The sequence below is a fragment of the Symphodus melops genome, assembly GCF_947650265.1.
Source record: "Symphodus melops genome assembly, chromosome: 1".
Taxonomy (NCBI): Eukaryota; Metazoa; Chordata; class Actinopteri; order Labriformes; family Labridae; genus Symphodus; species Symphodus melops.
The window spans coordinates 42,018,967-42,043,723 of record NC_136691.1 but is presented as its reverse complement, the minus strand read 5'-3'; the positions used below and the strand labels follow the sequence as shown (position 1 = coordinate 42,043,723).

The following is a 24,757-nucleotide window of genomic DNA, read 5'->3' as shown; positions in this document are numbered from 1 at the left end:
TACTGAGGTTTAGTTTAGTTATTTAGCCTATATTTGAAATGATTATTATTTAATTGTGTTGTCAACATTAAACTGTTAACCAAATATACAGTGACTATATTGCTTATGATTCAAAAATCTAATAAGACAAATGACACATTAAAACATTGTAATAACAATGCATTAAATGGTATCAGTCCTTTGGGCATACAGTGACGTCACTGCGGAGGACGGTGTGATGACGTAAGCAGTTCAATACTGACAGTGAACTGAGTGGGAGGGAAGAGGATGCATCAGCCATATGAGGAGAGGATTTGGGGGGCGGGATGTACAAGGGGTCTGTGGATATCGCTCAGATCAATAAATTACACACAGCTTTTGCATAGACGCTGCTGGAAATTTGAACCCATACACGAGTCCACATGCATACCACTATCAATAAGGACAGCAGGGATTTGTCACGTGAGCTAATAGAAACCGTAGCCTATTAAATGATGTTATTTAGGCACAAAACATGGTGTAGGCTAAATACTAGAAATGCAACATTTATCGGCACGATATAAAAAAAAAAACTGGTCATAGAGACTCGAGAAGCTGTGAAATAGCTGTAGTCTTGGCTTGAGTGGGGGTGTAGCCTGTGAGCCTATGGTAATGAGAGAGAGAGGAGGAGGGGGGCGAGATAGACGCGGGTGGACAGTGTGATGCTGTGCGTTATCTTCTGGCTAAATGAGGGTTGTCTTTCCCAGTTCAGGCAACACGGCTTCTCCACCCTTCCAGCCAAGATCTGTAGTTCACACGACATTAGTTGGGCGCCTTTCGGATCTCCATTGGACCCAGCGCTGGATCATCCACCGCTCTCCTGCCGCTGCTGCTCCATCATCAGCCCCTCAAAGCCCAGGGAGGAGAAGATGATCTGATTTTTTTACGTGCCATGTGAAGAACGACATGTATCTGTGATTTAATACGGTGACAGTGTTGGGGAATGGATCAGCTGTCATCAAATTCCTACAGATCCACCGAAGGCGATACAGTGAAGGCTGTAGCTTAGAAGACCTTCATACGCAGCAGCAGGCTATCCGAAAGACACGTTTTTATCACCAGCAAGAAAGGACCAGTCAGTGGTCAAGAGTCGCCTGTCATGTCGACCACAACAATGGGGTAAGTGTAGTTATTATCCCACAGGCTGAGTCTCTTATCACTCCTTTCTGTATGTAATCAGCTGCGGATGAACTTCCTTGCCATGGAAACAACACCACGCATAAGCTATCACAGATGTTGACCCTGGCGTGTATGCGTAAAAATATGTCTGTCTTATATTACTTTTTTTTATATCCAATAAAGTAGTATGACTATTTGTTGTTGAGTGGGAATCTTCTTGCGGCTTGAATGTGCTGCACACTCGAACAACCACATCTGATAAATATAAGGAAGCAGATGAAACCTTTTCCCCCCATTGTACGTGCTCTATCGGTTGAATAAAAAAAATGTTTCGGCCCAATATGCTGAATCACAAATGCTGGGACAGAAGTTGCCTCATCATCAAACTTTCAGGATCAATTTTTGGGTTTATGTGCAGTGATTCACGAAATGAAAGCAACAGCGAAGATGTCAAATCCCTATTATTGCTTCAGACTAATTAAAGAGTGAATAAAGATCTGATTTGTGGGTCTCTGTTTCCCAGCGTTAACCCATCAACATTATAGACAGTTATGTAATTCTAAAAGAAAGAATTATGTGACAACAGCATTTCTCTGTCACATTCTCAAACAGAAATATGTGGTCTGATATACTGTACATTTTGTTCCTGCTCTAGAGCAGGTTTTGGAACATTAAATGTCAGGAGCAGGGGAATGTTAGCAGCTACAACGCCACACAATGCTTCAGTGACAGAAAGTGGCTTCCTGTCTCTATGGTAGCAGAGCGGCCGCTGCCTCACACATCCACCACAACATGCATCCATCAGTGATCCGCCTAGTGCGCAGCACTGCTCATTTGCATGTCCCCTAACCCTGAGCTCAGCGGTCCATTTCCCTTACCAAGCCTGTCGTCCATTAACAGCTGTCTCCCACAGTTCATTGTGATTAATTGCACAGCAGGAGGTTAATAATATGGAGTAGGCATGGTGAGATTTAGAAGCATCAGCCAAAACTCCTGCATTAACTATTTACAATACACTGGAGGCCTCCCACTCTGCCCTCCTACAGTGTGGGCAGCACATCATTCAGCGGTCTCCCACTCAGCTGCAGCTCTCCACTGGGCCCTGCCACACTGGTGACTAACTTACTGTTATGCAACTGACTCAATGACTCAATTGATTTACAATGGAATACATTTTAAACTGGGATTCAAGCACTCTGTTGCGCACACGTGTTTGAATATGTGCAGGTACAGATGACATGAGGCGGTATATACTTTTACTGGTCTGTTTTCTGGCTGCCTTCCATACAGTCACAGACAGATAGAGTTACATCTCACTTCCGACCTGGAGGCTGATAACCAAGCCGTTTACAGTGCAAGTGGTTATAGCACAGAGGAGAACATTAGTGTTGGATGGGGCTGAAGATGCCTATCAGCAGCCTCTCTGGTGCATTTTCACTTCCTTGGGCAAATACAATCAGTTTCTCTGCCTGTGTCTTTGCTTGCTTGTTTGTGTGGGTGTGAGTGTGTGTGTGTGTGTGTGTGTGTGTGTGTGTGTGTGTGTGTGTGTGTGCGTGAGAGAGAGAGAGAGAGAGAGAGAGAGAGAGAGAGAGAGTTAGTTCATGTTTACAGGAACATTTCAGGTCATCCAAGCCTCTCCCAGCAACAAAGAGACACATGAAGCTTTCTCATTAATGACCTCTCTCTACATTAAATAAGACCTACCTGCCTTCTAGCTCTGCTCTGTTGAATTAATGAAAAAGTCTGGATTGAAGGACAAGTTTCAGACAGAGGCGGATGGGGGTGGAACTGGTGAGGGAAAGTGAGATCTCCTGAGATGGACTGTTGAATAATGCTTCTGTTTCATTCTTAGTGTTTGCAGTGAGAGAGGCAGCTGAACAGTTAGAGAGACATATTGAAGTAGAAACTAAAACATAGCCCTTTAAGGTATATGACACGTCGGAGTGTCTGTGTGCAGTTGTACTGTATCTGTGTGTGTCTGTGTGTTAGTTTTGACAAATAGCCTCCATTATTCACATCTGTGCAAACCCCTCAAGCACAAGATGTGCCCAGGACAACCCAAACCTGTTGCTTCTCCTTGAGCTGGAAGTGTGTGTGTGTGTGTGTGTGTGTGTGTGTGTGTGTGTGTGTGTGTGTGTGCACCTAAACATACAGTACATTGGTTCTGTGAAGTGTGTTGTTTCAAACACAGGTTTAAGGCTAAGTTGACTTACATAATACAACAAGCATTGGTATCTAGCCATGCAGGATAACATTTTTTTGCATGGTCCCCAAGCTTACTGTGAATAATGAAATATTCAGAACCAATTTATACAGTATCAGTCCAATACTTACAGACTGATGAACTGAGAGAAGATCCATCTGCTGTGATATCAGGAATATCTCAAAACCAACCAGAAACATAGAACTGTACTGACATTTGCAGCATCGATGATGGTAGTATTACCAATGACAATATTTTTACAGTAGTAAAACATGTTAGATTTTTACTGATTCTATTGAAGGTGATTCTGTTTCCTGCATATTGCACCTCCTAATAATCCTCTCATATTATCGATCCCTCATTGTCACGATCCGATTACTGCTGAAGTCAACCAAAAGTATCTCTGGCCCACAGCCCACTAATGTGACTCTTTGTCGTTAAACCGAGCTCTTCCAGAAGAACACTGATTGCATTCCTAAAAGTTCACATTTTAGCAGCACAGCTATAGTTCACATAATTGTTTATACCACACTGTGTAACAATTTAGAGCCTCCCACTCCCTCCATCATCTTCTACACATTCTCTCCTCACCAACATTCATCACCTCCTCCACGCTCTCTTCATCTCTCCCTTCTTCTCTCACTTTATCACCCTGACTCTCTCTCTCTCTCTCCCCCCTCATTCTGCCTGCCTTCTCTCTGTGTTTTAACATTCACGTTCCATCACCTGCCCTTGTGTCACACACTTCCCTCTGCATGCTAAACAAGCACCTCCTTCTTCTCATCCTCTTTCTCTTCTTTCACATCTTCACCACTCATTCACATCCCTTGTTTAACCCCTTGGTTTTTTTTTTCTTTTACAAATTCCCCATTGTCATAGTGGGATGGGAAGCTTCAGTCTTCACATTCACCCTCTTATTAATGCGCCAGTGGAAGGAAGATCACATTGTCACACTTTTTCTGACTGTAGATTGATGTGTATGTAGATGCCATGCTACCTCTACTAATATAAAGGTTTATAGAGTGCAAACCAGTTCTGAATCAAACTCCATGCATTGCCATTATTGGTATTTGTGTCAAGCTATGGCTCATACCACAATCACAGTTCTAACAATTGAAGTGGCAGAATGCATGTGGCTTTCCTTGATTTACAAGTAAGCAACATTTGTAGATGAAATAATGGAATATAGAGTGCATATATATTTGCACAAAGAATAGCTTATCATTCCATCATTTATTTTTGCTGTCTTAAAAAATTCTGCAGTAGGAGAAGGTATTATTTGACAACTGGTGGGTGTCTTTTTGGAACCAAACTCTTTGGCGCATGTATTCATGTAAGAATCAAAGCACCAGATCGTTTCTGCATTTGGTACGAACACAATCAAGCAACGAGAAGCAGGAAAATTTGCAACAGCTCCATCTAATTATGCAATGAAGAACGATGCCTGTTGCCAAGCGGCTATTGCACAGATCATACGGACAGGCTGCGAGGGAGTGATGTGATGTTGGGAGAGAGCTGAAATGACTCACAGTTCTGCCACTTACACTGCTGTCGATGATTATGATCATTCGCACACAGTACTCCACAAGCAGCTTTGTGGAGCAACATTAATCACCCCAAATTCACTCTCTGACTTCCTATGCTCCCAACATTCCCCATCATTCTTCTTCTCTTTCTGTCTAACTTCCCTCGCTGTCTCCATTCTGTCTCTCCCTGTCTCCATGTTTTTCTTTCTTTTCCAGTCTTGGCTAATCACACACAGGAGGGGTGCTGCTGCTGAATTTTAATATTCATTTATACAGCAAGCCTTTGATGTCCCCCATCACCCCCTCTGTGCAGTGTAAGCACTTCTCTATCTACTGCTCTGCCAGCACTGCCAGCCCAGAATATCTCCCTCTGCACCCTGCGCTCCAAGTGTGTGTGTGTGTGTGTGTGTGTGTGTGTGTGTGTCTGTGTGTGTACTGACTAGATATTACCCAAGAAGCCCAACAATGCTGGAAAATATGAAGGCTTTAAACTTAGGAGTAGGGGATAAATGGAGAGAGGTAAAGGTGGTTCATGAATGACATGTAAATGGAGGTCAAAAAAAGAAGACTGTTTGATAATCACCAACATGAATCCTCTCCCTGAGTTGAGTGTCACATAGAGGTCAATAAGGAATTAAGTCATCTAAAACCGAGCCAATCATGGGGCTTAAATCATCTACATTTAAGCCAGACAGGGCAAATCCATATATACACTCACACAGAAACACAGATTTGAAATTCCATCACCTCTGTGTTTATAATATGCACATGCATTATTTTTGTCTGTGTGGAAACTGCAGCTCTGTGGGGTGTGTCTTTGCTGGTTCACCGTGGCCTACTGTCTATATTTAGCCTTAAACTCTCTCCTCTCCCCCCTGTGCTCCCCAGTGTGACCCTCGCTTAGTGCTTCAGGCATTCCCATATCAGAGCAGGGAGAGATGGGCTGCCTTACCGAGAGCGAGACAGTTTCTTTCAATTAGCTGCATGTGTGCTGCTTTGCAAGCAGAGAGATAATGCTTTCGAGAAAGTTTAAGATTCAGGTGTATGTAAGAAATCTGCTCAAGTTTGAAGGATAAGACATGTAGTTTTATGTTAATAGCCTCTCTTTCTGTGCTGTAACTATGGACGATGGTGAATTGGTTCTTCGGTTGTCAGGGCGATCTGACTCCCCTGTTGGGAACAGGAGTTTTAGTGCTGGTGTTGGTTTTGGAGAGACGTTGGTGTTGCGGCACAAAGAGGTTCACAACTTCTTCTTCGTCCCCTTTAGGGAGCAGCCCATCTACAGCACCCGGGCCCACGTCTTCCAGATTGACCCCAACACCAAGAAGAACTGGTTGCCAACCAGTAAGCACGCTGTCACAGTGTCATACTTCTACGACAGCACACGCAACGTGTACCGCATCATCAGCCTGGACGGCACCAAGGTGAGCAGCTGATCCTAACTGGCACTGGACCCTTTAACGATTTGTTGGACACAAAACACAGATTTAACTACAGCTCAGCTACAGTACTGTATCAACTGAGATATTTTAAATATGATGTTCTTCAATTTCCTTCAAACTAGCTTTATTAAGCTGTCTGACAGTTTATCGAGTACGTTTTAGTGGCACTATGTTACACTGAGTGTTAATGATGTTAATAAGCTTTGCATGGGATTTTAATGTGCAAACACATCTTAAAAGAGCTCACAGCCTATGAAGACTGAAAGCTCATGTTTTATTGGGTGTATGCATGCAACCACAGTGTTTGTGTGTGCGTGTATGTGTGTTTGTGTCTGTCTGTCTGTCTGCACTTCAGAGCCCATGCTTTATGTCTCAGGATATATTTGTTAGTCATCTGGGTGGGATATTTCTACACACTCACTCCCTGCCAATTATGGAGATTTGGGAGGCATACAGTTAAATGGGAGAAACAGATGGCAGAGTATTAAGAAAATGTGTGTTAGGAGGAATAAAAAGAGCAGCAGAGACAGAAAGTGTGAAGCCAGGTGAATGGCCTGAGTGTGTGTGAATCATTTCTGATGGTCAATTTAGCAACAGTCTCATATCATACAGGACTCAAAAGACAGCTGATTACTTCATTCAACTATTATATAACACATACACACATGCTGACAGATCGATTGAACTTATACGCAACAGTGTAAATTGATCGAACATTAGTGTTATCTCCATTAGCATTGATACAAAATAAATTATGTAAGAATAAGAGTTAGATCAACATTAGTTAGATGGAGGAATTCTATATTGATGTAAAAAAAACTCTTTAAAAAACAAAAAATAATACATGGATGATAATTGTTAGCAATAATGACTTCATGGTCGTCTCAGGCTTCTGAAGACAATAGACTTTAATTTTAAGGCTCTGTCAGTATTTAAGCATTCACCAACGCTTCAACTGTTTTTTTTATTAAATTGTTAGCATCTCATTTCCCATTTCAGCAAAATCATATTTCTATCACTGCTGCTGCCTGTGGTGAAATTTCTGTGTGTGTAGCTCCTCCTCTTTGTCAGTTAGTGTGTGTTTGATTCACTGTGTCTGTGAATGTCAGCCTGTTCCGTTCACACTGACTCCCTCCGTGCAGCTTTTTCTTTTGCATCTGTCTCTCTAGCTCGGACGGCTGCTATTTGTAATATTAGCTCATCTTCTTTGCGTCTAGCTCTGTCCCTTGCTTCCCTATCCTCTCTCTCTGATGTGAGGTTCAGATTTGGACAGTTGAATGGAATACTGTTGCGTTATAGTGTCAGGGAAATAAAAATGCTTTGTCTGTGTTTTTGGCCCATAGCTTTAGCAAAAGCAGGTAAATCATTCTGATGACACAGTTTGATCTTATCAGACTCTTTTTTTTGACAAACCCAGCATCTCTCCCTTCTCCATATGGTGAGAATTTGCCACATGATCAACACTTTGTTCAATTAACTTTTTTAACTCATCAGAAAACCATTCACAGCTTTTAATAATAATGATAACTTCATTTATAGAGCACCTTTAAAAACAGACAAAGTGTTTTGACCGACAGAGCCAGCAAAGACATACATAATACGATAAACAATGATAAGCACCAATAATAAAATAAGACAGTTTACGACAGCCGGTTAAAAACGACAGTTGAGACCATAACACAATTTTAGAAAAGAAGAAGAAGACAACATCACATCACAGGTTATATTATTATGCCACTTTCTTCACTCCTCACACTCGTTATCTCAGACCACACTTTCCCAAACTCTGTCATGTACAAATAATCCCATCTTGGATTACCGTAAAGTGGATTAACATTACTAACTGCCAATATAATCTTTTCTCGATCAAAAGACCCGTGATAGATCCATCCACACATGAGAGATAAAAATGGAGAAACCTACTTCCAACCTTTCCCCCTTCCTACAACTCTTGGCGGCATATCCACAGGGACTGAAATGAGATGTTATGAGTGTGCTAAAATCATATCTTGTCTGTCTAAATTCACATTTTGATTTTATCTGTGTCGAGTCCCAGCTCAGAAAGTTGGCTCCAACCTCCAAGACACCCCCGCAAGATGCTCGACAACCCAACTCTCACCAATTTGCAAATACAAATACTCAATGATTCGTAATCATTGATATTGATATTTAATTTCTATTACTTGCAAACATTGTTCAACAGTATGTAGTCAAGCTTAAAAACATTTTCAGCCAAATTACAGTTTCTTTTGATATCATCAAACTATAAATAAAAATGATTTGCAACTTGCCAGTCTTTGTTTTTAGATATCATGTTCTTGACGCCAGATTGTCGAGGAAATGATTAAGACTTGACTTCACACAATAAGACTCCTTAGACTCAGATGGCGAAAGTTGATGGAAGTTTATACATAAGATGAATACTTGAGGAGACATGGATCAGCATTACACTTCTGGTTCAGTTTCAGGCTAAAAAAACAACTCCCAGAGTCTTCCAAAGGCACTGCATTCAAAAAGATATTATTATTATCAGGGTCGCGTCACATAGATCCACGTCTAGGACCTTGGAGCAAACTACATGTTCTCCCAGACATCCTTGCTGATAAGCTGACCTTGGTTTCTAGACAAAGCTGAACCAGGCTTGACTGACATGAGCAACAAGGAATTAACATAATGCTTTTTACACGTTTAATTACTAAAATTCCACCAGACTGCCTCATGTGTCCAAGTACAAGTATTATCTTCTTAATTTGTATTTCTCAGTGTCTCTCAACACAACAGTCTGTGACTGAAGTCTTTTAGTTCCATACATTTGTTGTGTTGTTGTATGTGTAAGTCTGCATCACTATATATAGGTATATAGAGCTACTTTTGTTTCCCAAATTTAACGTGGGAAAAAATGTGTTTTTTAATAAATTATAGATCTTAAGCTAGGATCAATTTAATTGAACATGTACTGAAAATCCAATAAAATATTGATGAATCTATTTTTCATTGTAAAAAGCCTTCTCCTCGTGTGATACATTCAAAGACCACTATCAGTCTGAAATTGAAATGTTCAATAACATTGTACCTTGTAAAATATCATTTTGCTGAGATTGATTATTTATTATTAAAGTCATACATGAATTGAAAAATTGTATTAGCACTAGAATAGCAGCACTGATTGGAGAACCTTATATAACACTATTTAGGCACAAATATCATCAATTCAAAATAAAGAAAAAAGATGCAACGTTTTTTTTTGTTATTTAAAGAAAATGATGTTCATCAATGGTTTCATCAGACATTCAGGCATACAACAACCTCACACAACAGTGCTATAGTTCATGTATAATGGTTGAGTTATTTTCTGGTGTGTCTCTGTCCTACAGGCAATAATCAACAGCACCATCAGTCCCAACATGACGTTCACAAAGACCTCACAGAAGTTTGGCCAGTGGGCAGACAGTCGAGCCAATACTGTGTATGGCCTGGGATTCTCCACTGAGCATCATCTAGCCAAGGTACCATCCGCATCAAGCTCCCTACCCCAACACACACACACACACACACACACACACACATACACACACACACACACACACACACACACACACACACACACACTGCATGCACTACAAATCATTTTGGCTTCAGTAACACTTTTTTTCTTCTTTTTTTTCCATCCTTGTTGCTATAGCTTCTCTCAGACTGTAAAATGTGCTCTGCAGTCAACCCTAATGATCCTTTTCTTTCCATGTACTTTGTGTTTATTAGAGGCATGCACTATATATGTGTTTGTTTGGCTGTGTGTGAGTAGGTGTTGGTTTCTCTGCGGTATGATTACCATATGCTCTGTCTTAAACAGTCAGAACCATGTGCTCACACAAACACACACACACACACACACACACACACACACACCCTCAATGTGAGGAAACACTGAAACTTGTTAGCGTGGCCTGAAGGTTGTCAGTAATTAGTTGTCAGATCTCAAATAAGCTCTCACATAAAAGCTCAAACTTTTTAAATGTGAAGAAGTAACATGTAGTAGTATCTACATTAAGATAAAAAGACAATGCTTTTCACCAACTGCTCCATGCTTGGTGGCAATGTTCACATTTCTTTTGTGTAACTAGAAGAAAAGAAAGTGCAGTCAGTTGTCCTCCCAAGATAAATTAAGATAGATCATGGCATTCTTTTTTTATAACACTATTCACATCAAATTAGGTGGACTTTTAACCTATTCTATGAGTTTGAAGGTTTTTCTTTTTCATGAAAATAATTTCCTTTTGTGATTTTGTGCCTTACATACAAAATTGTTCTAAGACAAAAATAAAAATCTTATGGAAATATACAAGGATACATTTTATTTTAAATTTTATTTATTATTAATCTGAAGATTAGTATAATAAAAGGTCTTCCATTTTCCCATCTTCTAGTTTATCATGTTTAAACTGATTTACAGTGCCTGAGGTGTATACATTTTCAGTCTTAACAGACATCCACCTGCCAATAAAAATGTATTTTCTGTGGATTAAAATTGAAATAATTAGATTCCCTTCTCAGATAACTGCAGAGACAAAACTCCTGGAGCACTTAGACTGGCAATTCTGAATTTAGACTACTGTTCCAAGAACTATTATAATGCACTGAAGTGAAATGATATTGAGTTACGTGTTTTAGCACCACTAAAGGCGGACACAAAACCGGTTCCAGCAGTGTTGTCAATTCAATTTCCTCAACGCCCAGCCCTCAGTAGTGCTGAATATACTAAATAATTGTAACAAAACAGTGTTGGTGATGAACCCCCCACCCTAAAGGGGCATTGGGATATATGTGTGTGTGTGTGTATGTGTGTGTGTCTAAGTGTCAGAGTGTTTATATCTGTTTAAAGCCCCCAGCTCAGCTTGCCTTACTGCGTGTATCTTTGCTCTCCACTTAAATAACCCGAGGTGAAACTTGTTCCACAGACAACTTCTGATTAAAGTTAAAAAAAAACAACAACAATAAACCACAATGAAACAGTCTGCTTTGCTGTGTGTGTGTGTGTGTGTGTGTGTGTGTGTGTGTGTGTGTGTGTGTGTGTGTGTGTGTGTGTGTGTGTGTGTGTAACGTTGACCTAGTTAGCTCATGTTTCTGATCAGGCATTATGGGTAAGGGTCTTCCTTTCTAAGTTCAACTCTGTGTCCCTAACCTTCCTCTGGCTTCATGCCTGACCTATTACACACTGAGCTGCTTGTGTGTGCGTGCGTGCGTGCGTGCGTGCGTGCGTGCGTGCGTGCGTGCGTGCGTGTGTGCGTGTGTGTGTGTGTGTGTGTGTGTGTGTGTGTGTGTGTGTGTGTGCGCGCGTGCATATAGGGCTTTACTGCACAGATTAATCCCCTTTTGTAAGAATTCCAGTCTATACTGATGGATTTTCCCTGTGTTCAGTTTGCAGAGAAGTTTGCAGAGTATAAAGAGGCGGCGCGGCTTGCTAAAGAGAAGAGTCAAGAAAAGATGGACATGGCCACATCACCTTCTCAGGTATGATCACTTTTCAACCCCTCCCATATTCCTTTTGTTAACCTACTATTACTACTAACCTTACACTATTCATGACCTCCTGTAACAAACTCATTTTTATATTGATCATACCAAGCAAAGAGTGACTTTCCCTTTAGTGATTTTATTGTATGTAATTTCTGATGATGGTAAATTAAGAGAATTAGAAAATAATCAGAGAGAGAAAATACAAAAAGGTTATTTGAAGAAATGCAATGTTATGGAGGAAGAAGTATTCAGATCTTTCCCTTCAAAAAAAGATAATTAGCACATGAATGTTATAGTTTTCTCATCATTCAAGTCATTCAGGTAATTTATGTAAAATTTAATTTTGAAGAAGGTCCGTAAAAGATCAGTATTCAGTACGCCAGAGAGCTCTGCATGGTGAGACATGCAGACTGCAGGCATGTGTAAGCCACTGTTATCCTCTGATCCTGAAAGGTTCTGAAACACTGTTGTTGCAAAGTCCCAATACCTATCTGGGTTTGTGCACACATTCACAGTTAACCACCAGGTAACTTTGGATCTGTCCTGTCCACCAGTTCCCATAGAAGTTTCCCCCTCTCTCCAGACCTCGAGTCTCCATCTACTTAAAGGGATACTTCACCCATTTACATGAAGCTGTGTATCATTTTTTTTCAGTATGCTTTGGTCCATAAAAGGATCCTCTTGCAATAAACGGTGTGTCATATTGGCCCTAGAAATAGCTTATCTTTATAGCCCCCATGAATTGAAAAATACATTTTCCCCATATTAAACCAGCATTCCTGTCTTAAAAATTCATTTACTGTACGTTTTCCATTAAAATAACAGTATTTTCTCTTCCAGTAAAACTCAACCTTCACTCAGAGGATGTTTACTAATTTATGACTAATTAGAAAGTTTAATTTTGATGCAATTTTTTAAATGTGATACACCCACGTTGCTTTGATCCAATCAAATTTATCCCAATGTTACCGCTCAGCTTCTGTCTTGTGTATGGATCCCGATTCCATAGGAAATATTTCAAGACATGTCATTGATTTACTCTTGAAGTTCTGTTTCATGGGGAAGCTTGTTGTTGTCTCTTTTGAAGGCTGCAGACTGGAACAGCTCATCAGTGCGCTGCAGGCAGAGGGACGTATACTTTATGTGGTCTGCTAGGACAAAGCAGACCACTTGCTAGCGGAAAAAGTACAGGACATTGAATCTTTTTTTAATATGGTGTAACTTTTCCTCACCATTTTTTCTACAGCTTGGTTTTATTAGCTAAATTATGTGGAGCAAGCTGTATAGCCTAACTTTAGTGCCTGCACTCTGTCTGGTCTCTCCTTAAAGCATCAACAATGAACAGAATATATCCTGTGGCAATGTACTTATTATTAAAAAGTAGTTCATTCAACCCCTTTAAAAATGACCAAACTATTGCTTGAATACAAATGTAACCCTGGCTGCTAACAGGGGCAAGTTCAGTGGCTATTTAAATGATTTGGGTGCTGGGCGTGAAAATGATGTCCGCATCATGCGGAAAATATGAAAGACACCTGCGCTGTGTTACCATAGGGCCCTTAAACTTAATGTTCCTACCTGCCCCCTTGGAGCTCCTTAGAGTGAGGTACAAAATAACAGTCTTTACATAATATGTAATATAATACATGTTCCAGCATGTGTCCCTACATACTATGAAACAAGTCAAAGCTCTCTGATAACACACCATAAATAAGTGCATAATTAGCCAGTTTGTATTTTTCTGCACCCTATGTCAGAGTGTTTTGTGATGGAGAGAAATGTTTTCTTTAATCCAGAGGTTGTTAACCAGCTGTATGTCATTCATTGTCAGTTCATTGTGGTGGGTTGGGGGGGGGCAGCCCCCTGCTGCATTTCACTGTAATACTTATACGATTAATGCTGCTGCCCACATCAGCTGAAATGTTACAGTGTTGGGCTTCCCATGGGCAGCGAAGGTGTTTCTTTATGAAGCCAAGTGGACAGCTGGGTTCTCAACAGGGGCTGAGAGCGACATGTGCACAGGTCACTACCGCATGGAAGTGACACAAAAGAAAGACTTTGTGCATCAATAAGGAAAGACTGCAACCTTTCTGCTTTAAGCCTGCAGAAGCTTACCGGAGCTCTCTGCTTTGTTTCTCGACTGATTGTTTCAACCGCATGCCTCCTTACTTGCTTTCCAGCCTCCAGATCCTCTCTTTTCTCTTCTCTAAATGAAGCGCTAAAACATAAGAAATAAATGATTCTGCGGAGAGCTAAATGCTATGTGCTGGTCCCATTAGGCTGCAGGTTCCAGTGGAAGTACACCATGAACAGATTTTGAATATACTAATGAATGCAGAGTGCAAAATGTAGCGCCATCCATAATCCTTCTCTTATCTTTCACTTCCTTCTTGTACATTAGAGATGTACATACATTGTCATTGAGCTACTGTTTAGTGCCCAAGCCCTGAGACTGAATAGATTTGTTTTATGTACGAGCAGCAGCTAAATGATTTCTCTGTCGTAGAATTTTCTGTGGTATGGGATACAAAGATAAGCACAAATCTGTCTATTTCTTGGCCTATAGGCATGTAGAGTTGTTCACGGCAGGCTCAAGTTTTTAACAACACAACATGAGCTTTATGAGACTCAGACAGCATCTCCGCCATCTGTCAAAACATAAAAAATACACCTGTTGGGTATCTCATTGCAGTATGTTACAGGGACAGTAGGAATCATAGAAACTCATGAGACTCTTCTTGTTTTTTCAAGAGGTTGTTATCATCACTTGACCTTTTTGTTATACATGCAGTTACTGTTGAAAAATAATTCATCTTAAAATTAATACTTATTGACATTTTGTCTGTACTTAGTTGCTTTATAAAATTGTGTTTATTGTGTAATTGTTCCGGTCTTTTATTCTAACAAAAAAAACTTGGTGTTTGTGAAATGTGCATTTCTGCTCACCTGTTTTTTTTTTCTTCAAAACCTTTAAACTGGGCTGCGGATATCTCAAAACAAGAAAATTCTGATATATTTTAATAAAAAATTATCATAAATATATCATTGACTTTTTTATTATAAACAAAATAAAGATGTAATGGTTAAAGCCTTAAAGTGCCCTTTTTGTCTCTACAGCTATCATGGTTGACTCTACATAGACAAACATAAACCGTATATGATTAAATAAATCATTTACATGCCCATGGCTGTTTCTTTGAAAAAAATGTTGTTAAAACTTAAAATTGACCATGTATTAAACATTTTTTGACCTCTACATTGGTTTAGTATCTGATATTTCAAAATGTTCATATTAGCGTCTAAATTTGACTAAACTATTGTTTTGCTTTTTAAACGTTTGATGGTTGAATTCTTGTTAATGGTAACAGCTGAAAATCTTTCTCACTTTTAGGAGTCTCCAGTAGGTGAGCTCGCATCCCCTCTGACCCCTGTGACCCCGCCTATGGAGAGCATCAATGGTACTGATGAAATTTGTGACACGACTCCCAACTCAGACACCTCTCCAGGTGCTGCGCAAAACGCACTGGCATTCGCACACAGGTACATCCCACAAATTATCATCTCATGTCCTCATGTTTACTACAACAGTGATTTTACAGTCTGAAACAACAACCAACTGTCAAAGTCAGATTTCACACAGAGCCTGAATTAGATTAGGTAATACTTACGGTGAATACATCAAATGTATGAGCTGCTTTTTTTGTGTCTGACGTTTACCTCTCTTCCTTGATCTTTCATATGCATGCACCTTTATCTGTTTTTACGTTAGCATGGCAGTGCTCTCACTGCTCTCTCGTGTTTTTCCTCCTCAGGGAGCAGTTAAAGACTCGGCTCTGCTCTTTCTGACAAGATGCACTGCCTGTTTGCTAGCCGCTAAAACTAAACCAACAGCAGCGACCATTCACAATAGTTAGAATGTGCCCATTTGACGCCCTAGTGGAATCTGACATATAACTATCATTAATCTCTAATAGATCAGGTAATGACAGTAAACAGAGAGGAAGTCCAGAGGGAGATTAGGCTATATTTCCAGTGTAAACAACATTTGTAATTTACGATTTGCGAGCATATGAAAACTGCTAGCTCTACTATTTACCAATTTCAAGCTTACATCACGTTATGACATCAGAAAGGTGTGACCATAAGCTTGGAAATCGGGCATTTACTAAAGTTAAAGGTACTTTTAGATAGGAATAGGAGTTGGTTGATTGCTAACATTAGCTGTGATCAAACTGTAGCTTAAGGCAGCTAACAGAAATATATACGGTTTTTTTTGTTTTTTTTAATGGCTTATGCCTCAATAGATTTTTTAAAATCTTTTGTCTTTTCAAATGTTAAATGGTGCTGTTCATTTGGAAAGCAGATAAATAATAACTAATGTCAGAATTACAGCATATGGGCCTGCCAGTGTAACGTCAGAGGAAAATAACAGCCATGATCAATAAGGGTGCTATGAATATTAGCAATTAATCTTTTGTTCACACACTGTCAGTATACTTAACCAGCAAAAATGTCACTTAGGGTGTTTCTCAGGAGTGAGGAATTATTTAAGTTAATATTAGGAGCAATCTGAGCATGCCTGTTAAACCTAAGTACAATTATTTACATATTAAAGTTTTCCTACTTCAATGCAATAACATCATTTTTAATGCAAAATCAAATGATTGTTTATGTTGTTGGAGCGTGGGACTGTGTCACCCCTATGCATGCATACAACATGCTGTTGTAAACCTTCCTGCTGTCTTTGTGTCCTGTCAGAAGATTTAATATTGAAATGGACAATACATATTTCTTGTGATTGTCAGTGCTTCTTCAACTGTTTATTGTGTACTTAAAAGAGGTCGAACTTTTATGTATATATGTTTGATTTTTATGATGGCATTCTTGAGAGGTGTGGCTGTGAGGCTGATCACCAAAAAGTGTCGATTAAGGGTTTATGTAAGACTTATATAACATACTGTGGGCAGTGTGAGGCAGTGTGTGTGTGTGTGTATGTGTCATAAAGAGGGGAGAGAGAGAACGACAGAGGAATGATTGTATAAACTCTGAACATGAGTCATCGATACCTTAACATCCACCAACCGCATCAATACTCACTACGATAAATAGACAGATCAGGAGGGTATAGACAATCTCTCCAAGTCATTAGAGTGAGTGAACTGTTATTTCTCAGGAGAGCAAATGTTTCCAATATCTACTGTAACTTCTAGTTGACTGTACACAGATTTTTTCATTTGTAAAATCTATGTAATCTTGTGCTACTTATTTGGTTATATTTCTGGCAACATTTCTTCTTTAATTAAAGATTTCAATCAAGCACTTAATGTATCATCTTTTTTTTTTTGCTTTTTCGGTGTCTGACAGTAGACCTGACACACGTTTCGATATTTTAGATATCAAATATGATTTTAGATATCTGTAAAGACAAAGCATTGTTTATTGGTGTGGTTAAAGTCTGTAAAACTGTGAAAAGCTCAAGTACAAATGCTTAAAAACCCCTGCTGCAACATCATGAGCTCTGTGAGGCTTCAGAGATCTGAGTGAGCAGTGAGAGTTGAATGTAGAGAGGACACCCACTGCCTGCTGCAGCCCTGCTGCTGATGTGTCTATTAATGCTGCATGCGTGGGAGACGGGGTCGACTCTCGGCATTCGCAATGGCAGGCAGGGACGTATCGAGCAAACCTTCCTTTTGCATTTTCTCAAGGGCATATGCACAAAGGATAGATGCTAGGACAGTCCAAATATCTTAACGCACAGCCTTGATATCATCTTTGCTGTAATAGATCAAACCCAAATGAATATTGACTATATTCATGTATGACTTTAAATTCCGTATGAGCTTTTCGAGAGCTGCAAACTGCATCTAAAATGGTATCTTGTTTTTTTATGGAAGGATGTATATGTTTGTAGTTTTAATGACCTATATAAAATTATAAAATGCTTAAAGTGTATTTTTAAGTATTTTCATGTAATTTATCATTATTATTATTTATATTCAGACATATATGAACACACCTGAACAGGTGTTTACTGTCTTTTGCACCACAGCTGTTTGATGGTTTGTAGGTTGGTTTCTGGAATTACATAATGTATCTCCATAACATGTGCCCCACATGGCTGTGTCGTGGGGCTGTGTAGGCAGGTACGAGTGGGCACACAGGGACGTGGAAGAGGCAGGAGGATGAGATGCATGCAGGGCTTTGAGAGGGGTTTTTTATATCCCAGGATGTAGGCGGATTGGCAGGTCTGCAGTTGAGTCATTTGATCAGTTTTATGAATATTGACAGACTTTTTGTTGAGAATACTATAGTCTGTGGATGGTCTTCTTGTTTTGGAGGTTGTGGGTGTCTGTCAGTGGGTTTGTTGTAGAACGTAGATGTACCGCTGTTGTACGTCACAGTGCCAGGAGCACCTCCGCTCCTTCAGTGCTGCCATGGCAACTGCTCTGGCTCCCTGCTTCTTGAAGTGCTCTGTAAGGAGGAAGAACCTACCTGACAATGCTGAAGTGTCAGGACACAGCAAAACACAAGAGGGCTGAAGAAAACCTTCAGAGTCAGACAAGGTTATCTTAAGTGAGCTTTATTGAGCCTGACAGCAGATGTAGACGTAACATTGCAAAGAAGAAAATAAGGAAACAGAGTTTAATTTATTCAGTTAATGTAAAAATCAACACTGAAATAAAAAAATAAATTAAAAAAAAACAATTTAAAACAACATACATGCAATAAAACATTAACTTGTCCTGTGCTGTATTCTGTTTAGTAATTGTTTGGCAAAGTTTTACTCCAAAAAAAAAAAAAAAACATTAGATAAAAGTAAAATATGTACGTATTTCAATTGTTTCAAGATGAAGACTTTTGAAGGGATTTTTAGTTTTACTTGAAAACATGTATTCATAAAATGGAAAAAAAAACACACCAAACAAATCAAAGCAGATATAAACAGAAAGTAATTGCTTCCACAGTTATGATTAAAATACATAAAGACCAGCAACTGAAAAACATCTGTTAATAATAATATTCTCCTAAGAAGACTTTAATATTGTACATAAGAGTATCCAGATTCTCTTTAGAGTAAGCAGCTCAGTGACAGAGCTGCAAACTTACCCTCCATGTGTCTCACACGCCTTCAGCTTGTCTCTGCTGTCCTCAGCCAGATCTATGCTCTGCTCCGGTGCCATCCTGAAACCTTTCAGCAAGAACTGTTTAATGAAGATGAACAGCAGTTTCAAAACGATGTGCACTCTTTTGTCTTCTCTGATTCTCTCTCAATCACTATCCCTCTGCTTTCTCCGTCTGTCTCCATCTTCACTTCTTGACGCCTCGTCTGCTCTCTGCTCTCCGAGCTGTTCTGTGGGGTTTATACATTGGTCGGGCTGCCTGCCTTGGTGACAGCATCGCTCCATGTGTGTATGTGTTTGTGTGTCAGTTGGTATGTGTAAGTGTAGGATGAAGTGTCGTCTCCCTCCTATGCGTCACACACGCGGACAAAGTTGCTCTAACAGAGGGGGTGGCTGTTGTGTAAGAACTGAAGGCGCTGTGGGAGTCCAGAGTGGATTAGATCTGGGCTTTCTCTCCTCTACAGAGAGTGGGTGTTATGGCGTAGTGGAGTGCTGCAGTGTGTGCGTGTGTGTATGGTGTGTATATGTGTCAATGTAGGGGGGCGGAACAAAAGTGAAAACAACATTTTTATGGGTCATACACAGACCCTGATCACTTCTTGAGCGATCTAAGCTTCCTTTTGTGTTTTTCTTTTCGTGCTTTTACTGCTGTGAGGAATTACTGTGAAGTATGTAGGAGTAGGTGCTCCATTTCAAGGGAACTTAACTCAATGTCAGTACTCGACTCTGTTTAGTTCTATCAAACATTTTCCTGCCTGAGGTAGACATTTCGTGAGAGACAGAGAATAGGCATTATGTAAATCTTCAATGAATGCCTGCAGTACTCATGTCTAACAGGGGAGATGCACAGTGGAAGCATATAGTCCATCCAAAAAGTGGAGCTTATACATCGGATGTTTGAAATTCCATTCTTTCATGTTTAAAGCTACTTACTGTCTTAAACTAAAAATACTTTACTTGCTGTTTAAATTCAATGCTGCTTTTATTTTTGAAACAAAGTAACCACCTTCAGATAGAAGTTTACAACATTAACCACGGAAAAAACAACTTGTTAAAGCTAAACAAGTGAAATGCTTAATGTCTTAAAATTGATATTGAGCTGTCTTAAAGGTTTATTAAGTGAAATGAGACATTCAAAGATGCTGCAGTGTTGTTTTTTTATTACTGTGAATACATCGAGACACTGCAATGCCTATACACTGCTCCTAAAGAGACAATTTAACAAAATGTATGTATGTATGTATGTGTATATGTATGTATGTATGTATGTATGTATGTATGTATGTGTGTATGTATGTATGTATGTGTGTATGTATGTATGTGTGTGTGTATGTATGTATGTATGTATGTACTGTATGTGTGTGTATGTATGTATGTATGTATGTGTGTGTGTATGTATGTATGTATGTATGTATGTGTGTGTATGTATGTATGTATGTATGTATGTATGTATGTGTATATGTATGTATGTATGTATGTGTATATGTATGTATGTGTATATGTGTGTGTGTATGTGTATGTATGTATGTATGTGTATATGTATGTATGTATGTATGTATGTATGTATGTGTATATGTATGTATGTATGTATGTGTATATGTATGTCTGTATGTATGTATGTGTATATGTATGTATGTATGTATGTGTATATGTATGTATGTATGTATGTATGTATGTGTATATGTATGTATGTATGTATGTATGTATGTATGTATGTGTATATGTATGTATGTATGTATGTATGTGTATGTCTGTATGTATGTATGTGTATATGTATGTATGTATGTATGTATGTGTATATGTATGTATATGTATGTATGTATGTATGTATGTATGTATGTATGTATGTATGTATGTATGTGTATATGTATGTATGTATGTATGTGTACACACACACACACACACACACACACACACACACACACACACACACACACATACATACATATTCAATCACTTACCAGTCATCTCTCATCTTCTCGTCTGTTAGTAGCTGAACCAGATTAGCCTCCAGCGAGTCTGAGGATATAATCTCAGATTACAGTGCATTGGGAAGACAGCTGCACTCACAACTACTGGCCAGGAAGTGCTGACCCCCAATTTGAGCATCTGCTGCAGGATGGAGGGTTGAATGCATGGATTACTCAACGAGTCTTGATGACAAAGCGTTGAGGAGCACATATTGTTGAAGAGGCTTTTGTTCATCTCAAAAATTCAAAGATTACATTCATAACAGGATTTTTCGGATTATAACCAAATTACACATTTCTCAGATGTAAACTGTTTACATGTATGCAACAAAAAATGAGCTCTTATGATTTATGTTTGTGGTAATCTGATACTTTCTCTGTGTTCTTCAGCCCGGCAATGACAAAACACTGGGAGGCCGAGCTGGAGGCACTAAAGGGGAACAATGCCAAGCTAACGGCAGCCCTGCTGGAGTCCACAGCCAACGTTAAACAGTGGAAACAGCAACTGGCTGCCTACCAGGAGGAGGCAGAGAGACTACACAAACGGGTGAGCAACAGGGCACGTAAAAAGCTTGCATGTTTCCCTGTGTTATTGATTCATTCAAAACAAACGAGAGATCATTAGAAAATGATTGTGTGATTTCAAGATAAGAGGATGGAAGAAAAACACTCACAGCAGAGATGAGTGTTGGCATAGGGGACAGAAATGAAGTGTTGGAGGAAATGAAAGTGAGGTTTTACATCACGGTTCTGTCATCATGGCTTTAAATCTCGATGTCCTTTGTGTCCTTGAAAGGTCACTGAGCTTGAGTGCCAGAGTAACCAAACTCCAGTGATCAAATCCCAGAAGACTGAACTCAACCAAACCATAGAGGAACTGGAGAATACACTTAGAGATAAAGAAGAGGTGAGATTGTGCCTTACTAATTTGTAATGGCTTTATGTAGCAACATACCATCATGTCACACAGCATTAAACCTGTCTCTGTATTCTGTAGGAAATGGAAAAGTTGAAAGAGGAACTGGAAAACATGAATGACTTAATGGAGCAGAAAGACACCCTTACCCAGAAGCTTGAGGTAAGTGCTACAAAGACGTATCAAGCAGCAGCCCAAAGTGAAATGAGTAAAAGCTGCTCATAATGCTGTTCTTCCTTCTCCAGGAGACAGAGCTTCGCGGGCGGGTGTTGGAGGAGCAGTTGGCAGGGGCCGAGCAGCGGCTGGAGGAGAATCAAGAGGAGCAAGAAAACTTTAGGAAGAGCCTGCGGACGCTGCTGGAGTTGCTGGACGGCAAGATCTTTGAGCTGACAGAGCTCAGAGACACCTTGGCACGGCTCATAGAGGAGGCCAGCTAGAGTCAAAGCGTCCATCTCCACAGACAGAGCCATACGATTATTTGCAACCCTACAACCCCAATTACCCACCCACTTCACACCAACGTCAACAAATTGAGACTGCTACAATACACTGCCCCAATTCTGGTTTTGCTCAAAAAGGGCAGCTAACCCCTCTTTTATAACTTGCAGGCATCAAGCTCCAAACAACTGCAGGCAATCCTGTAGTTCAAGACAACGCAGGGACTACCTCATCTTGCCTTCTGATTGGCTGGTGTAGGCGTAACCTCGGTTGAATTTATCCCCTTCAGTTGTAACAATTCCACTGCACCTGCCTCCCAAACTCCACCAACAGAACACCCCAGACTCACAGATTTAACTTGAGAACTGTGCCTCAGTGCCATCTGCTGTTTGACTGGAAGAGCTGCAGCACAGCTTGCAGCATCACATCATTACACACAAACACCCCCTTTTTTTCCTCTCTAAACTGCCCCCCCAAGGGGAATGTTGAAAGTCATGTGGAAATAAATGCTGTTAAGACTCAGAGAACTGCGCCAAAGCTGCCAAATCCCCCCAAAATATTGTCCTCTGACAAGCAGATGCTTTGATCCAAAGTGACTTACTGTACAGAGAAGCTCTGAACAGAGAAACAGCGAGAGAAAGTCCTACGTTTTACCTCGGGCTGCCAGCGGAGTGTCACTTGAAACAGAGATTCAAAGAACGGCTTTCAGTCTTACCTATTGGCCTGTGTTGACTTCAGCGCTGCTAACCTGGACACACAGGCTGCTAGGAAATCAAGTTTGGTTTTCCTCTTTATTGGATATTAATGACTGCTAAACTATATCCACCGCCTATTTAAAACCCTATAATATAGATGAATATTGAATCTTCCAGCGTCATTGTTAATGCTACACTGAAAATTTTGATTTGACATGAAGTTCTTGTATCCAGACTGCTTCCACCATCGCTGACAGCTGACCTGTCTTCCTGCCAAACTCAGTGTGGTGTGTGTTCCAAAACAAGGCCTGACCTACAACATAGCGTGTGCCTTGAAAGCACTCATGCGTGGATACATGTTTGTATATAAAATGTGCGGCGTGTGTGTGTGTGTGTGTGTGTGTGTGTGAGAGTGTGTGTTTTGTGCTGTGAGAGACATACCCTGTTATTGGATGTTAAGGCCTACACACACACGCACACACACACACTGAGCAATACCAGACAGGCTCTATATGACACCTCTATGTAACTCAATCAGGTAGTCTACTCAGTGGACTCATGCAGATAGGTCAAATGCAACTCAGCTCAACCCCCCTTGTCCAACAGAAAGTGTACTACTGTTGACCGCAAACCTGTGTGGCAGCCCTGTGTGGACAAAGTAGTGCATCATGAAGGGCTCATAGAGTGTCATCTTAGTGTTCTTCGCTCTCCACCCTGGGTGAAGCTGGCCGCAGATTTTCACTCCACAACCCAGAACTGTACTCAGTTTCTATTCTTTTTTACACAGGATATAACACTAATGATATAATAACAGAACTGTACAGGACAACTTTCTACTCATAACACCAATTGTAAATGAATGGATGGATAACTTAAATTCAGTAACACCCTGCAGTGGCTTATTGTTGTGTATTAACCCATGGATAAGTATTGCATTGTCATTGTAGAGTATCTAATCTGTAGGTAAACGATGGAAACCTCTTCAACATATATTTAAAATGAGTAACAACACAATGTAAACACAGTGTTTAATGTTCTGTATAAAAAAATGCACATATTAAGCAGCCCCCTTTTCCAATAAAACACAAAAATATATATCTTACAATCTGTTTCTCCAAAATCACTTTATTATTTCAAAATTAACATCCTAACACAAAACACTGCTTATCTTACCTTTCTATTGAGCACCCTGTTTGCACTGTGTTATTACACTGTTGTAACTACATTATATAAAGAGATTTGCATTAAATACTAGCACAGCATTATTCTGTACTTTCTGTAGTTAGGTACGCAGGTTAATACACTGGAATAAGACCTTTGTCACGGGAGAAGTTACCTGTTTCTTTTTCTTCTGTTTTAACTTTGACAGTCGAATGACAGAGATGGAATACCTTAATATAAATGCTGTTGTTAATGAATGCCTTTGTACAGTAGTGGATAAGAAGCTTTTCATTCTCCTGTTTTGTTACTTATGGTATTTAAATGTAGGTAATATTATTGTATTTAGAGGTATGAGAAGACTGGCAATATTTTTGACTATTTAAAGTAATTTTGAACTCATGATATTAAAGAGGTACCTCAGGCAAAGAAGTGTGTAGATTGGTGCGAGTTGTGTGTTTTACAGGTGAAAGGATTTACCAAATGCTGGCAAAAAAAAGATCATACCTGTTGGTGCTGCATCCAAACTTAATCCTTTGTTGAATTCAAACAAAGACAGCCCTACCACTCCTATGTGAAATGAGAAATGTTATGTTTTATATTCAAATACAGTGACCACAGAATTCAGTGTGTGCAA

The 24,757-nt window shown here is 39.8% G+C and overlaps 1 protein-coding gene across 3 annotated transcripts in view; it reads left to right on the top strand.

Moving 5' to 3' along the window:
* homer1b (homer scaffold protein 1b) overlaps positions 1-24,757 on the top strand; it is a 25,720-nt gene extending 963 nt beyond the window's left edge. Inside the window, exons 1-10 of one of the 3 annotated variants that reach the window (XM_079351535.1) lie at positions 348-441; positions 731-1,137; positions 6,134-6,290; positions 9,683-9,814; positions 11,724-11,816; positions 15,214-15,362; positions 21,304-21,460; positions 21,710-21,820; positions 21,911-21,991; positions 22,075-24,757. In XM_079351535.1, coding sequence (XP_079207661.1) covers positions 1,118-1,137; positions 6,134-6,290; positions 9,683-9,814; positions 11,724-11,816; positions 15,214-15,362; positions 21,304-21,460; positions 21,710-21,820; positions 21,911-21,991; positions 22,075-22,266 — 1,092 coding nt within the window. In that variant the 5' untranslated portion in view covers positions 348-441; positions 731-1,117 and the 3' untranslated portion in view covers positions 22,267-24,757. Of the gene's footprint in view, positions 1-347; positions 442-730; positions 1,138-5,704; positions 6,291-9,682; positions 9,815-11,723; positions 11,817-15,213; positions 15,363-21,303; positions 21,461-21,709; positions 21,821-21,910; positions 21,992-22,074 lie in introns of those variants that run through there. The other 2 variants (XM_079351534.1, XM_079351533.1) reach the window with 2 other exon arrangements.